A 15,743-nucleotide genomic window follows, 5' to 3' on the forward strand; every position below is an offset into this window, starting at 1 on the left:
TCCGATCTCAGGTTTTCTAAACCTTTGATCACTTTCGTTGCTCTCCTCCGGATTGTCTCAAAATTTATCCATGTTTCCTAAAGCGTGTCACCCAGAATTGCACACTGTATTCCAGCTAAGGCCTCACCAGTGCCAAGTGTAGTGAGCAGTGACCTCCTGGTGTCTTACATATGACACTCCTGTTAATACACTCCAGAATTAAATTAGCCTTTTTTGCAAGTGCATCACATTGTTCACACATATTCAATTTGTGATCCAGTATAACCTTTTCACCAGTACTACCACTTAGCCAGTTATTCCCCATTGTGTAGTTATGGGCTGGGGTTGCAGGCTCTGGGGTGGGGTCGGGGATGAAGGGTTTGCTCTTAGCTGAGCATCACCACCAACGAGACTTTTAACGTCCTGCTCGGCGGTGCTGCCCAGAGCGACCCAGTACCTGACATGCCGCCACCCAGTACTGGGTTGCGACCCAAACTTTGAAAAACGCTGCTCTAAGTGCTTACAAATTGATGACTTGATAACGTGTTCCAGTATCTTTGTTGCACTGCAATCTCTCACTTCTGGTTTTTCTTTTGATTTGTTTTGTTGCTGGTTTTTTTTGGCCTAAGATGGAGAACATGTCACTGAATTCCTATGTCTCTTCCTAGTTCAGATCTGACAGGCTGGGGGATTGATCAAAACAAATTCATTTCTACAAGGGTTTCTGCAGCCAAAGGTGTCAGCATCTCAGCTCTGCATATGTTACCTGAATGAGGACTATTTAGTCACTGCAGCGTTTTTTGCGCACACCCAGGTTTCAGTTCGTATTTATTATTACAGTAGTGCTGAGAAGTCTCAACTGAGTTCAGGGCAGAATTGTGCTACCCGCTGTACAAACCCATAGAGAGAGGCCCTTCCGCTAGGATCCTGCACCCCGACCAGGAGAAAGGAGGTAACTTTATACTCATTTTGCAGAGGGGAAGTGGAGATAGAGTGACTCGCCCAAGGTCACACCGGAACTCAGTTGCAGAGCTAGGCTCCTAAGTGCCACACCAGAGCTGTCAACACAAGACCAGCCTTCCTCTCCTATTTGTGGGGTTTCTTGCAATATGACTAAAAATGAATAGCAACTTAATCTCGTATTTTAGGTCCTAAGAGCCTAACCGCACAAGACGCTGTGCAAAGCCTGTTAAGTGCCGAGCACCCACAGCTCCAGTTGCTGGGTCCCAGTAGATACTTCGGATCATTCATTTTTAAGCTGAAATCCCAGCTGCAGTCAATGGAGATAAGTCTGCTTAGAAATGACAGGCCCAATAGGAACCTAGTGTATGTTGCTTAGATAGTAAAGGATCAAATCCTGCTCAGCTTACTCATGCAAGGAACGGTATACATTTCAGCGGCACTGCGCACGTGCATACGGGCACAAGATGTGACCCCAGATATATCATACCTTACCATAAAGGTCATGATTTCCACTCCCAAAACCCACCACTGAAGGTTAACTTCACCTTTTCAAAGCACTGGCCTCATGACAGCCCCCCCTCTGTAGCCCCCCGGTCCACTGCCCTGTATAATACCAGGCCCGTCCTTAAACGGAGACCCAGAGAGAGACCACTTGTTAATAACTCCATTTTGATACATGAAAAGTTCACTGTCTGTAGTGGTTTTTTCCCCTTTGACTGTGAACTTAGGGAGGCTGTTGACACACAACGTACTTTCACAGATTTCAGAACAGGCTTCCTCGAGCAGGCCAACGTACACAACTGTTGTCTTGCTGTTTTGAAATGGCAGCTGCGGCGATACTTATCAACGAAACGTTTTCCATTTGGGAGCCTTGCTGCCATCCACTGTACGTGCAGCAGTTGGAAATCACACACCTCGTTATCTGGATCTCTGCGCTCTTCAGGCCTACCTGTCTTTTCTTGTCCACATTTGCTGATTGTGGTCTAAATGGGTGTAAAAAGTTTAAATATGGGAACATTACCCAAGATGTTCAATTCCATCCATAGTGTGTTAAGGTACAAGTGCATGCTGTAAACATCTATCATGGATCTATGATATCATGAAGTATCTATCAATTGAAAAAACCTAGGCATTTTGTCCTGGTTTTAGAGACACCCTTACAGTACCTTCCAGTTGCCTTGCTAGAGATGGCCTCTTGCAAAAATATCATAGGTTTTATTTGGCCTAGTCTCTAGGATGGAGGCTGTGTTATTCTGGGAGAATGTTTGAGCATAGACATTTTCATGCAGTCTTTACTCTTGTCTTGCTCTTTTATTGGTTTACTTACTCCCACGGAACTGAAACAAAGTATAATTAAAGAGAAGTAAGTACAGCACTTTGCTGAAGACTTGAGACCAGGAGAAAGAAAGGTGGAAGCACGCAAATAATTTGTTCGTTTAGAAATCTTCAAATGAGTCAATCCACCCTCATCAATTAAATTAAGCAAGTCATACAGAACTGAGGCTGTAACTGAGGACAAGAACCTTGGAAATCTCTGGGCCAAATTTACTGGTGTAAAATTTATCTGGTGCAAGTCCCTCAGAAAGGGAATCTACAAGGCAGTAACTTGCATTCAGTGGTTGTTAAAGCCTGCACCGCAAGGGGTGGGGGGGCCTGAGGAGTGAGGGATGTAGCAAGAAAAGCAACTAACAAAGACTCATTTCAGGTGATGTCACTCCATTCCCAATGCAGCCCAGGCATAAATGGGTGGAAATTCCCCGTGACTTTGCTGAACTCAACTCCAGTTCACTTCAATGGGGACTGCGTACCTTTGTATGCCAGGAGCTGAATTTGGAGCCCACCACAAGTTACAAGACTTTGCCACATACACCTGATTTCTGATGGACTTGAGTCTGATGGACTGATTTCTGATCCTACCCGAGTTTGACGCAGATACTGCTCTGCATCCAGCAGCTGAGAAATACAATAAATCCCCACATGAACCATCCATTCTGATTCCACTTTTCACCTGAAGACATAATCTGACAGGGACCAGGATTCATGGCAGAAACAGGGAGGGAGAGGATTTCTTGCAGGGCCTATGGACAGGATGCATGTACCTTTCCCTCTCCTAAATGGAAAGCCAGGCAGGTGTGACTAGGAGGCACTTTTAGTGCTTACTGGATGTACTATGTGTGGGAGGAGACACATGGGATCATATTGAGAGATGCCTCTTCATTTTACGGCTGAGAATGAACCGTATGTGCACCTCTTTTATCCCATTGTATCAAGTCAGTGATTCAGCCTGAACAGGCTGGCCTGTGCCCTGCTCTGAGTTCAGTTATAGTAAATTGCATAGCCCTATTCATTGCTTGCAGACGTCACTGTTGCATCAGATTTAACCACAAGGGCTTTTACTAGAACATCAGGACTTTGTTTATGTCATGACTCAGTCTCAGCTGGCTTAGGAAACAGGAGAGCAAAATTTATCATCTAGCTCATTGTCCTTTGGCTGTACAGTTGGGCTGCTGAATTTTTCTACTTTCAACGGTTTTGAGCAGAAGGTCAGGCCACATGTTACATATCTGCCATTATAAAACTACTCACAGATGGTCTGTGGCTGCTCAGTGTCTCTCCTGCGCTTCTTTAATATTCAGATTGGGAATACCTATACCAGAAAACATACAAAGAGAAGCAACTCTGTTTACTTTTCCTAGGTTCCACTTCAAAGTCTGTGGTAACCTGAGCAAGACTAGTTTATAGACCCTTATGGGGGAAGGGTGGGTCAGAATTGGGCTCCAAGTCTTCCAGGGTCACTCTTGTATCTCCTCTTACCCTACTTTCAAAACACATGCATTGCAGAGTGCTTCTCCACATCAGCAATGGCTCGCTGTGGCTTCTCTTTAAGTCCATCAGCAGCACCTCTCTCCCTCCGTCAAGGGTATGTGCTTGACAGTACAACACAGCTTAGACCCCAGACTCTGCAGATCCACAGTGAGGGTGTTCTTAGCAAGGATTTTCCTTAAGAAAAGATGCCCCGGGCAGCCCATCCTCTTCTCTCTGCCTGTGATAGTTAGCCTTTAACTTCACTGATTTAAAACAGAACTGTCTGGAACGCTGCTTCTCTGTGCTAAGAATGCTTAGTACAGAGCCCAAAAGTGGTGACCATCTTCAGCATAAGGGGATAGAGGGGAGGGACTTGACTTGTGCGGGGATCATTAAGCCCACAGCGACTGTGAAAATACTTAACACCTACACAGCACTGTCCCTATTCAGCCAATAAATAACCTTCAGCCATTCTGGGTGGAAGGTAATGGTGTTATCCCCATTTTCTGATGGGGAAATAGAGTCAGTTCCCTCCACATGGCTGTTTGCATTAAGTAACCAAGGTTGTTCCATGTATCAAGACTTATGGAGTGGATGGAAGGCGAATATAAGTAGCTAAAATACTGCCCTCGAAATACAGGTGCTTCCACAAGAAAGCCTATGACTTGAAGAAAAGACCAAGGGACGTACACGGTATCATCTTTGCACCCCTGAATTTGCTGGTAGTGAGGATTAGTGGCATTTTGGGGTGGGCAGAATTATTGCAAGTTTTTTAAAATACTTGCCACTTTTATGCAAGGATCTCAAAATGCTGTACAGATATTAGGGTGAAATTCACTGCGTGCAGAGGGCCAGTCCAAGGCCCAGACATCACTCAACTCCCCAGAAGAGGGCTCAAGCGGGACCAAGACCCTTTTGCTGGTCTCTGGTCACCAATTAATGAATTTAGCCTTAATCCCCCTGCGAATACATGGGTTTTAAGGCAAAAAGGGACTGTTATGATCATCGAATCTGCCCTCCCACATAACAGGTCACAGGACTCCCCTGAACAAGTTGATGGCAGAACCGTGTCTGGCTCCTAGTCCAGTGTGCTACCCACAGGAGCACAAAGCTGGGCCTGTCACACAAGCCCCATTTTAGAAATCGGGAGACAACTAGCACAGAGCACGACTTGTCCCAGTTACACAGCCAGTCTCTCCCCCCTCCCAGTCCCGTACTGGAGCCTGATGAGCATCCTTCCACAATCTCCCAACCCACCTGGTGGGATATTGGAACTGCCGTAGCTGCATGTAGGTGCCTGTAACTGTAAGTCAGCATTAAAGTGTGCAACCCACAATTACATGCCAGAGGGACACCTCAGCTTCTCCTTAACGATGAACAGTCCCCGGAGCCTTCGCTCAGCCCTGCCACACAACCAACGCTTCGTCACGCTCCACTCTCGGAGGCCCATGGGCTTTGTCAGGAGCACAGAAATGAGGCACATAAAGTGGCCACAGAGGAGGAAGCTTGAAAGCAGGGGATCTTTTCCTTGAACAACGTGTCCAGAGTTCTCTGTAGTCCCGGTGTAAGCTGCCAGGTCTTTGCCAGGCGGCCCAACAGCTGAGCTGTGCACAAGGAAATCTTTCTCAGAGGCTTTTCTAATCGCTTAAGAGCAAAACTGTTTCCAAACAAAGAGGGTTTTAAGCACACACAAAAAACAGGCCCTTTTGGGCTAAAACAAAACCAGCTTGGCACTGCGTTTTGGAGACTTGCTTTCCCTTAGGTTCCCTGGTTAGCGTGAGCTCTGGGCCTCCCCGTCAGGGAGTTGTTTGTATAAAGCTCAGGCCCTTACCTCTTAGTCGAGCTATTTGGGAGCATCTCCGCCTCATCTCCTCACCTTTTCCACTGGTTCTCATGTAGGAAGCAGGACATTCTAGGAAGGATTAACTCCCTTTTTGCTATGCTGAAGCTAAGGGTCTCCTAAGGTGCCACAGGTAGTCCTGTTCTTTTTGCAAATACAGACTAACACGGCTGCTACTCTGAAACCTGCCCAGTAACAGTCACCTTCATGGCCTTGTTAATGACTTATAGACGTTTAAAGAGAGGGTTTGCGCGGGACTGAGGCGAATTAGAAACTAAAGCCAGTGACATCCCATCCTTCCTGATGAAGGGCAGCTGCAGAGCGAAAGGATGATGGCCGAGTGGTTAACGCTCAGGAGAGGGAAGGAGGAGGCCTGGCTTCTAGGCCTGTCAGCCTTCCTGTGACGTTGAACGTTTTGGCCCTGGTGATCTGCCTAGACAGAGGTTGCCTGTTGATGGTCACCTAAAAAAAGGGACCTGGTTTTCAGAGGGTGCCAAGAACGCATCCCTCCGGTTAACGTCTGTGGTGGGTGCTCAGAATATCAAACCCTTTGTAAGTGCCTCTGTAAGTATAGGTGCGGTCGGTAACCCTGCCTATTAAGGATGCCTGACACTTCTTCCCATTATAAGACCCTGTTTTCAGCTGCTTATAATTTGGCCAAACTTCAACTGTTTGGGCTCAAACTTTCCAGGCCAGTGTCTGCTTTAGGCTGAATTTTTCTGGAAAATTTCAGCCAACGCAGTTCAGCCATTTCCAAGAATGAGGCTAAGGAAAAATATAGGGGTTTGCCCTTGTTAAAATTCTGCTCATCTTTCCTTGCACCCCCAGGCTTTGGAACAGGGAGACTGAGGTCAGGGCACGTAAGTTCTGTTCCCAACTCTGCTGTGTTAGACAAAGTCATTTAACCTCTCTGCCTTAATTTCCCTCTCTGTATGCTTGAGGAAACTTATTTCATTAGCTAACGGATCCCTGTCAGGAAGCTTTTCCAGGTATGCAGATTAAGTTTTTCCTCTCTTAATTTCACTCCATTGCTCCTAATAGAAGTAAAAGCCAGCGATGGAGAATGCCCATTAGGTCATTTCACTGCTGCCCAACTGAGAAACTTGCGTAATTCCTTCAGGAATGGATAACTGTGTCATCATTTTAGTTACATTCCAACATCTGGATGCACAAGAGGATGTTACATTTGCCAGTGGCCAAGGCCATTCTTTTGAACAAAAGCACTGTTTCAGAACAGGCCTTGGGAGAATTTCCACACCATTCACTTATAGCTATTGCCAAGAATTGTCTCAATCAGGTTCAGAGATAAGTAGAAGAGAGATATTTATCATGCAGTGATCACAAAACACTGAACTTTCTGGCATGGACATTATCAGGAGACCATCCAGTTAAGCACAGAGTTCAGACTCTTGGAATTCCGTTGCTTATTCATTCACTAGAGAGATTACATCCCACCTAAGATTTCCTTCAGGGACTGCTGCCTGGGGTTTGTCAAGGCAGAACACCAGGAATTCCTACGACTAGTCAGAGCTGGTTGGGAAATTGGCTCCCCCACTGCAGAAAATTGTGATTAAAGTGATAAAAAGAATAGTTTTAATTGAAATTTTCCACGGAAAAGTTTGACCTTTCAGTGAAAAATCAAAAATTGAAATATTTTAAATGCTGTCAGAATGGAAGTTGTAGTTTATGTGCCTTGTGCACTCATTCTTTTCTATAGATTGGGCTCCTAGGTCAAACTACATCTCCCATGATGCACCATAGGCTCAGCTGGTGGTGAGCAGAACAGTTGCATCATGGGAGTCCCTGGCCCCCCTGCACAGTGTGAAGGAATGGGTTCTGTGCTGGGGATCTCCTGCTCCTCTCCAGGCTTCAGCACAGCCTCTGTCCGGCCATAGCAGTGGCTCATATCTGTATCTGATACTACAGTCTCAGAGCTGCTGAGCCCCTACTCTGTCAGGGTGGAAAGGGGAGAAATTATGGCAGGTGGATCCATGTGGCTCTGCCAGTTTATCCCTCTGAACCTTCACATCTTGTGATTCGGGTGAGCACTCCCCACCCCCCTGCAAGCCTATCTGTGCTCTGCAGAGCCAAGCTGCACGTACCCCTGTGCAGAGTCCCAGAATCCTGCCCCAGTCCTATGCAGCAGCACTAGGCAAGAGCAAGCAGAGCTTGTTCCTCACAGATTTCACCCTGTGTGTGTGTGGGGAGGGGGGGGAGTTGGAGATACGGCATCTTATTGCACCTAACACCACAACATGAGCATGAGTTGCCCATTTGGGCACGTACCCTACACACAGTCCATCTATTCCCTAAGTAACAGCCATCTGTTGCTCCAGGAACATTTCATCACTCTTTGTGGGAGGAAGAAACTGTCACTCGCTTTATTAATTTAATTGCTAGTTGCAAAAATAAAAACTATAGCAACAAACCATCCAGCATAACAAAGGTTTGTTGATTGCGGCTGTGGAGTGAAGCCATTGCCAAAGTGCAAAGGAATGTCTAGTTTAAACACGGGCTCAGCTGGAGATTGAATTTAACACACTAATGATGTATAGGCTACTTCTGTGTCCTTGGCACGTAACGTTAAGATGAAAACATCTCTCTACATCTCTCATCTTGCAGGTCCATGATATCAAATTTCAGGGTCAGAACGCGGAAGAGAAAGAATCATGGATGAAAGCCCTGAATGATGGGATCAGCAGAGCCAAAAATAAAATACTTGATGAGGTAAGACAAATGGGTTTCAAGCTGTATGCATTTGTGTGCCAGCCTTCATTCACTACCGTGTAGAGGGGCGCTGACACCCCCTGCCTCCCGCACCTCCTAGCTTCATGGGCGTTCCAGCTCCAGGTCCAAATTGTGCACCTGGAGTCCAATACTGCTGTTAGCAGGTTTAGATTATAACAACACTCTTGATCTAGTGGCCAGGTGTCACGTTTGCCTTTCTCCCCCTTCCTTCCTTTGCTTGGGCCTCCTAAATACTAAGCAACAACAAAGGTTAAAGCAAAAAAGAAAAAAAACTCTTGTGGCCAGATTCAGAGGTGGCATAAGGAGAAGTGAGTTACGCTCCCTTACGCTGAGTTACACCGCTTACCAATGTGTAGGCAAGGCTTAGTCCTGGCAGCGGAACCAGAGCATGTAAGAAGTTAAAGTAGCAGCTGGTTCACACCACCTCATGTCCTGTTGCTAGTTGCTTTTCCCCCCTCTCTTCTGGCCCTGTGGTATGTGTGTTACACAGACTACCTAACACTCAGTGAGCCAAATTCAGAAGAGCAGTGTGTGGAGAGTGATAGGGGTATATTAGGTTGTTAAATGGGTTAAACTCTGATTTGGCAACACGTACATGCGGAGGGGCCCGGAAGGTGTAAGTGTGTGTGGGTCTGTGTGAAATCAAGGTAGAGTCTCTCTAGACTTCCCCAGAATTTGCCCCTTGAAAGTGGGAGAACAATGCCACGTCTTTTCCTCTCTAACGACATACCTCTGCATGCGGAACGTGGACGTTTCAGCAGCATTTTATAGAAGCCTCGCTGGGATAACGTGTATAGAATCCACCACCCACTAAGCTGGGCATTCCCCATACACGTCATTTGCCCCCTGCCTCCACTGTAACGCTGGGACTCTCCAGGAGGACAAGAGGGGGAAGTAGAGGAAATTGCTGACACAGTGGGGTTGGCCTGAGCTGCAAAAGCAACTAAGAGCCTGGTCCAGAGCCCACTGAAGTCAGTGGGAGACATTGTAATGACTCCAGAGGGCTTTGGATCAGGCTCTAAGTTAATCCACTGGAATCTGTGTCCATCCCTGTGGAAGGAACTTGGGCACGAGAGCTGCTGCAGCTCGGAATTTGCCAAGCAGCTGCTCTGCCCCATGGAAGGACTTTCCTTCCTCTCAGCCCCGTGGCTCCCTGCAGCACACAGCCTGGTTACTGCACCTTTAAATCTGGACACGCGTGTAATGTGACACAGAGTCCACCAGCTTTTCATGCTGCCTGGAGAGACGTCTGGTGGAAAGTTACTACATGGGCTGTTAGCGCTACCATCCGGCAAGACGTTGCCAAGGGCTAGCTGCGGCTGTGGCAGAGAGGTTGCAAGGAGCTGCCTCCCCCCACACGACTCTGAAACTACCCCCAAATCCAGACATTCGGGCAAAGGAAGGACTCAGATTACACAGCGTAGGGTTTGACATGGAGCTAACCTCAATCCCTTACCAGGAAGGGCAGTATCTACTATGCAGTAGTTGGAAGGAAGTTCGTAAACTCCACCAAGCTAAGGAGAAGCCACCATGAAGGGAATGAAGCCACCCTGAAGAAATGAGTAGGGGGAACTTGGAGACTAAGAAACCAACAAGATCTGATTAGTGAAAAACAGTCTTTAGGGAAGTGGAAACTGGAGTGTTGTGTAAAAATCTTTGAGAGAAAGGCAAGGGATTAAAAAACACCACATGCCTTCATCAAGCATGCATTACAGACGTGGAGTTGTAGAGTGCATACTCGTCGGGCTCCATCCTGGGCCTCTTATTCAGGCAATGAAGTCAATGGGAAATTGGGGTAAGGGGTGGAGAATCGGACTCCAATTGTAGTGTGCCATTTTGATAAGAAAACATTTACATTTAAAAGATCCAGACTCTCTATTTTTATTCACGGGAGGCACCTCGCAGTAACTGGAGGTGGCCCAGAGAAGCACCCTGCTGGCATTACCAAATCACGTTCAGTGTCAGGTGTTTTTAGGGCAGGCATTGCTCATTCATCCTTCCACATAAAAAGCAGCATTTGTAAGTAACTTGACCTACTGGGAGCAGCAGACAAGCGAGGGCTACATTATAAATCTGAGCAGCAGCGAACTCAGCATTCAAGCTCGCTCTCATGTTACCGATGAGCAGGAGAGGTGATGTAATGTAGCGTAATGCTGGGCAGCCTTTGCTGTAGCAACCTGCCTCTGGCTTCCTGGTTGCTGGGGGAGACCGGCGCTGGTGCTGTGCTGTCTTTCCGAAGTGGCTGTCTCTCCCCCCCCCCCGTGATGATGACGTGCGATGAATGCCGCACTCCCTTGCGCAGAGTATCGAAGAGGGAGCTCAGATGATCGCCCCCAGCCACAGGACCTGCGGGGAGGGAAGTGCTGCTCACTAACTGCTTCAACATCTGTGTGCACGGGCCCTGTTGAAAACCAGCGGGCCCAGTCCTCCGCTGGCACAAGTCAGCTGTGCTCCACTGAAGTCAACAGGGCTATGCCGACTTACACCAGCTGAGGACTTGGCCCATTTTGTTTTTAATCCCTCCCAAATTTTTTTTTTTTTTAAATTGACCCCATAGGCCTGGTCAGTCTTTCTACTCCAGAGAACTCTCTTCTCTCTGGGGAACTGAGCCAGGTAACTGGAAAGAGATGCATGCAATCAACTGGCATTTCTAAAGCCCCTATCGGAGCTTTCCCCTGTGCCTTCAGACACTGAGGACTGAATCCCTGGCTGTGGCCAATAAGCGCTGGGTGCGGCTTGGGGGATGCAAAGGAGACCTTCATGGCTCCCCGTTCCTGAGGTCAGCTCTGTGACCAGCGTAGTTTAGAGCAGCCTCAGAGACACTCTGAACTATATTAGGACCGTTGTGCCAGCTGGGATCACTAGAGTGCGGTACACTGTGGCAACACCCCAGCATGCCCCCTTCGCGAGGTAGGTGGAGGGGTGGGGGAGGCAGGAGTGATAGGCATAGAGCCAGAATAGTAACAGGACTTAGCATTGGCTCTCATTTTCCATGTGCGACGCAATGAATTTTAAATCTGATTCCAGTAAGTAAGTGTGTTAATTGAGCCACTGTTGCAATTAATCCAGGTCGCTGCTCACATCTTCTGTTCAGCTTCCTGAGATCATTAAAGCTGTACAAAGAAAGGTCTGTTAACAAGGCCTGCGGATACAGTTCACAGTCAGGTCAGGATTATTAACGTGCCTTCACCTCTTAGATTAGTTTTACTACATCTCCCTGCCACGTTCCAAGCCCAGCCTGGGTGCAGGACAACAAAAGTCTCCTGTGCCCTCCTTTTCCTGCCCTGTAGGTACCTAGGATTGGCAAACCTCAGAAAGTTGGATGGGCCAAGTCAGATGCTCTCAGTTTCACCTGTGGGGTTGCAGAACTAGCTCAGCATCTTGTGGATGAAGTCGATTCCACTCTGACACTGAGCCATCATGAATGTGCATGTTGCAAACCAAGCGGAGAATCTGGAGCTAGCATCGCATTCCAAGGGCCCCTGGCTAAGGTTCTGAGTGCGGCTCTGCCAGATTACAGCTGGGTTTGCTTTGAAAATACTAAAGAGATGTTGCAGCCGCGTCCAGCACCGTTTTGTAGATGTGCAAGTTCACATTGCTGGCAGCCCGCGGTAAGGAATGGAGGGTGGTGTTTAAGTCTTCCCCCACCTTTCAGCTTTCCAAGAACAGACCCTGCAGATTGTCTGCATATGTACGGCAGGGGCTAAGAGGGTGAAGGAGCCCGTTCTACAAACGTCCACCCAAGAAAGAGTTGCGTAACTTTCCTGCTAAAAGAGAAGCTTTTGGCAACTCTTTCAGCGCTCAAGTGTCCGATACATACGGCTATAAATAAGAGTGCAGCATTGAGCTCTATTGTAAATGCTTCTGAAAGGGAGTGCAGGTTTTAAGGCAATATAATGATGCTGGTGAGCAATAAAAACCACACAGAAAACAAACGTTAACGGTTTGGTTTCAATAAGCCTAGAAATCTGAGACCTGATTGTAATGGCGACATATTCAAAAGCCATCCTGGCTACAAATGCACCCTTACCAGAAATGACAGAAAAAGACCTTCAAGGAGATGGTTTTAGGCATGGATTGATAAGTCAGTGATGTTCTCCTTTCCTCCTCCCATTTAAAGGTGAAGGTAGATCAGAGCCTTTCCCTGGAACATGTGACTCGAGACAGAGTGAAAGTGGGTCATGGGCGCAGACCACCCACCAGAATTCATCTGAAAGAGGTAAGAATGCACCCTGGGGTTGCATGCTGCAGCGCAGTGAAATCACCTGTATGCAATCTCCATCTGGTAAAAGTCCCAAGCTGACGACAGAGAACTATTTCTGGGTGTATTGTTCATGCTGATTACATGCAACACACAAAACACAAGCTTCTAGCTGACCCCTTACTTGTAAAACCAGCCGGTAACAGGAATAAGGGAAAACAAGTTTTTATCTGTAGGATGGTGGACCACAGCGGTTTAAGATTTTTGCATCCTTCAGGTTGGCAGCTGCTGCAACATGTGGTGATATATTTGTGAGTCTTTCTATAGTTCGTGAGCTGCTTCGTTGTTCGGCACATGCCATTACTGCTCAATTAAATAAACAACCCAAAGCACTGAGAATGGGTTATAACTGGGTTTTCTAAGACAGGTTTATAGAGCAGCCTGTATTCTGTTCCCAGTAGCTTTCCTGTAGCTAACATTTAAAACAAAAACACACACGCCTAATAAATATTAGATTCCTGTTTCTGAGGGAGTTTCTACACTGTAATAGTACCGATACTTTAGAAGAGGATTAAACTAACGAATGGGTTTAAGGCTAAACCTCTTTCTGCAAACGTCACAGTTTGCCGACTCTCACCTTCTGCGCAACTCTCAAGTGATCTTAGTGCAGACGAAATGCTCCAAAGCTTTTTAGTCTAGCGCACAGAAATCCTGCAACATCCACAAGAGAATCTTTCTTCAGAGAAATAATCACTGGAGAGCCAGACAATCCCTCCCTTCTCCTCAAAAAGATCTCAGAGGCACAAATACTCTCCGGGAATTTTATACACTGATGTTATTCCCCTAATTCCTTGTAAACTGGGCCTGAAATCTCAGCTCTGTTATTGCAAGTGCCCTCACCTTGAAGGGGACAATTTGCCATTTATAGGGTAATAAAGGTCTTCTGTGGACATTGGAGACAGAGGGTACGTGTAAGTGGATGTTATTTTGGATGGATACTGGGTACTGACATGCCACAAAGATTAGTATTAGGGACGACTATACAGACGCTGCGTAGAAGAGAAAATGCACCCTACAGTGCTGGTAAGGAGGAGGAGAGCAACAACATCCCTAGTGAAGTAGCTGGTGAAAAAGCAGTATACGCATTTCACTCCCAAGAAATATAATGTAAGGAGTCTGAACCAGAAGTCTGATGAGAGTCATTGACTCTGAGAAGTCATGTACGGCAAGATACCCATCAGGATCGGGACTTAGTGCGGGGTGAAGGCCTGTATGCTGCAGCACTGCTGAACGGCAATAGGAGAGTCTTGGGCTGCAGACCCAGAGGAAGGGGACACAACTCAGTTCTCCACCGTGAAATAGTGACGCTTTATCTTGAAAGTCACGTTCAGTTCCTGTCACCTTACGGAAAGGACACAGTAAAGAGGGTGACCAGACAGTTGTAGAGTAGCAGCCGTGTTAGTCTGTATCCGGAAAAAGAAAAGGAGGACTTGTTGCACCTTAGAGGCTAACAAATTTATTTGAGTATAAGTTGTAGGGACTTGAATACTGTAGTAATTACAGCCCCCCCGCCCCCCTGTTAACTGGAAATTCTAATTGCTGGTCACACAATCCTGAAGGGAGATACTCTGGGCTAGCTTCACACAGGAGACCTGGGACACATATTGAGAGGGTCAGGCAGTACGGGGGTACTTCACCCAGGTGTGGAGGTCTCTTAAAAGGGCTCAAGTGGGAGGAAGACTATAGCCAGCCTCCCTGTTCTGGAGGGAGTCTGAGCCTAGATGCATTTGGGCATTGTCTGTCCCCAGGGCTCCCTCAAACAGGGACTCTCTCCTCATTTCTCCCTCTGGGGTGGATAGGAGACTTAGGAATTTTGAGCTTCAGTATGGAGATAATGCAGCTCTGCATGGCCATCCCTTCTGATCCGGCAGCTGTGGTTGAGCAGTTTGCCTGGAGCTTGTGACATGAAGGACTAGCTGGCTGAGGCCCAACCCAGCCGAGACAGACGATGTCAGGAGGGGAGAGGAAGCAGCCAGACGCAAAATGATGTTACATTAGTGCCCTGGACTGAAGGATTCGATACATGAACTAACAGACCTGTACATTTTATCAATCTAAGGAAATGCAACAAGTTATGTAAGGACAGCAGCAATAGGAATTCTGGGAAACACTCTTGGGGGGGGATGACTTGGGTAGTAAGGGGATAAAATATGCTAGGCTACTTCAACAGCTGTTCCTACAAGGGGATAGAACCAGATGATCTGCCTCCATTGCTCTAGGTTGTATGCAGCGTGGTAGCCCTGTTGGTCCCAGGATATTAGTGGGACAAGGCGGGGGAGGCCATTTTTATTGGACGAACTTCTGTTGGTGAGAGAGACAAGCCTTCAAGCTACACAGAGTTCTTCCTCAGGTCTGGAAAAGGTACTCAATCTCACAGCTAAATGCAAGGTAGAACAGATAGTTTAGCATGTACTTTAAGGGACCATTCATTCAAGGTGAAGTGGCCCACTAATACCCCTGTATTGAGACTATTTACATAGAAGAGCTCTGTGTAGCTCAAAAGTTTGTCTCTTTCTCTCCAACAGAAGTTGTTCCAATAAAAGGATATCTCCTCACCCACTATGTCTCTTCTTTGCTCCGGGAAATTCTCTGCATTTATCAATTCAGACAGCGCACCTGCCCATGTAAATATTTGTAACACGCAAACTGTCCACATCAGAACCGCACAGTGTTGATAACTTAGAAAGGAAGAAGGATTTTTGATAGGCTGATGGTCCAAAGCAGTCCAAAGTACAAATTCTTGACCTCTTGGGATTATTGGCTTTGATGCGCTCCTGACTGTCGCCCACTACTGGAGACAAAATAGCGCAGCGGCAAGTACGCACGCACTGAAGCGGGTGCTGGTGTAATGTCCTGCAGGGTGTTAAATTGAGTAAGAAGTGGGGGCGTAAAGGGGAGCAGAAACAGAGGCGCCACTCAGTCTCACACGTGTAAGCTGTGCTGAGGTGTACAGGTTTGTCTGTACCGTCCTCCTTGTGGGACAAAAGATTTGTAGTCAGATGCTGGACTTGTCTACACTGCCACTTAACCTGATGTAAGTTTCATTGCTCAGGGGTGTAAAAAAGCCACCACCCCCACCCGGTGCAACGTAAGTTACACTGACTTAACGCGGTGTCCACACCACGCTGTGCCAGCCAACACAGCTTC

General features: G+C 47.1%; 1 protein-coding gene and 1 long non-coding RNA gene across 4 annotated transcripts in view; one reads left to right on the forward strand and one right to left on the reverse strand.

Moving 5' to 3' along the window:
• The window catches only part of PLEKHO2 (pleckstrin homology domain containing O2), a 40,883-nt gene that overhangs the window by 19,813 nt on the left and 5,327 nt on the right, over positions 1-15,743 (forward strand). For both annotated transcript variants that reach the window (XM_037910754.2, XM_037910756.2), the window contains 2 exons: positions 8,210-8,314; positions 12,456-12,554. In XM_037910754.2, coding sequence (XP_037766682.1) covers positions 8,210-8,314; positions 12,456-12,554 — 204 coding nt within the window. The remainder of the gene's footprint in view (positions 1-8,209; positions 8,315-12,455; positions 12,555-15,743) is intronic.
• Positions 1,801-15,743, reverse strand: part of LOC122461933 — a 51,059-nt gene continuing 37,116 nt past the window's right edge. The window contains exons 3-4 of one of the 2 annotated variants that reach the window (XR_006284200.1): positions 3,529-3,589; positions 1,801-1,925 (exon numbers count right to left, since the gene is read on the reverse strand). This is a non-coding gene — a long non-coding RNA (uncharacterized LOC122461933). Of the gene's footprint in view, positions 1,926-2,137; positions 2,280-3,528; positions 3,590-15,743 lie in introns of those variants that run through there. The other variant, XR_006284199.1, reaches the window with a different exon arrangement.

This window comes from Chelonia mydas, chromosome 10 (genome assembly GCF_015237465.2).
Source record: "Chelonia mydas isolate rCheMyd1 chromosome 10, rCheMyd1.pri.v2, whole genome shotgun sequence".
Taxonomy (NCBI): domain Eukaryota; kingdom Metazoa; phylum Chordata; order Testudines; family Cheloniidae; genus Chelonia; species Chelonia mydas.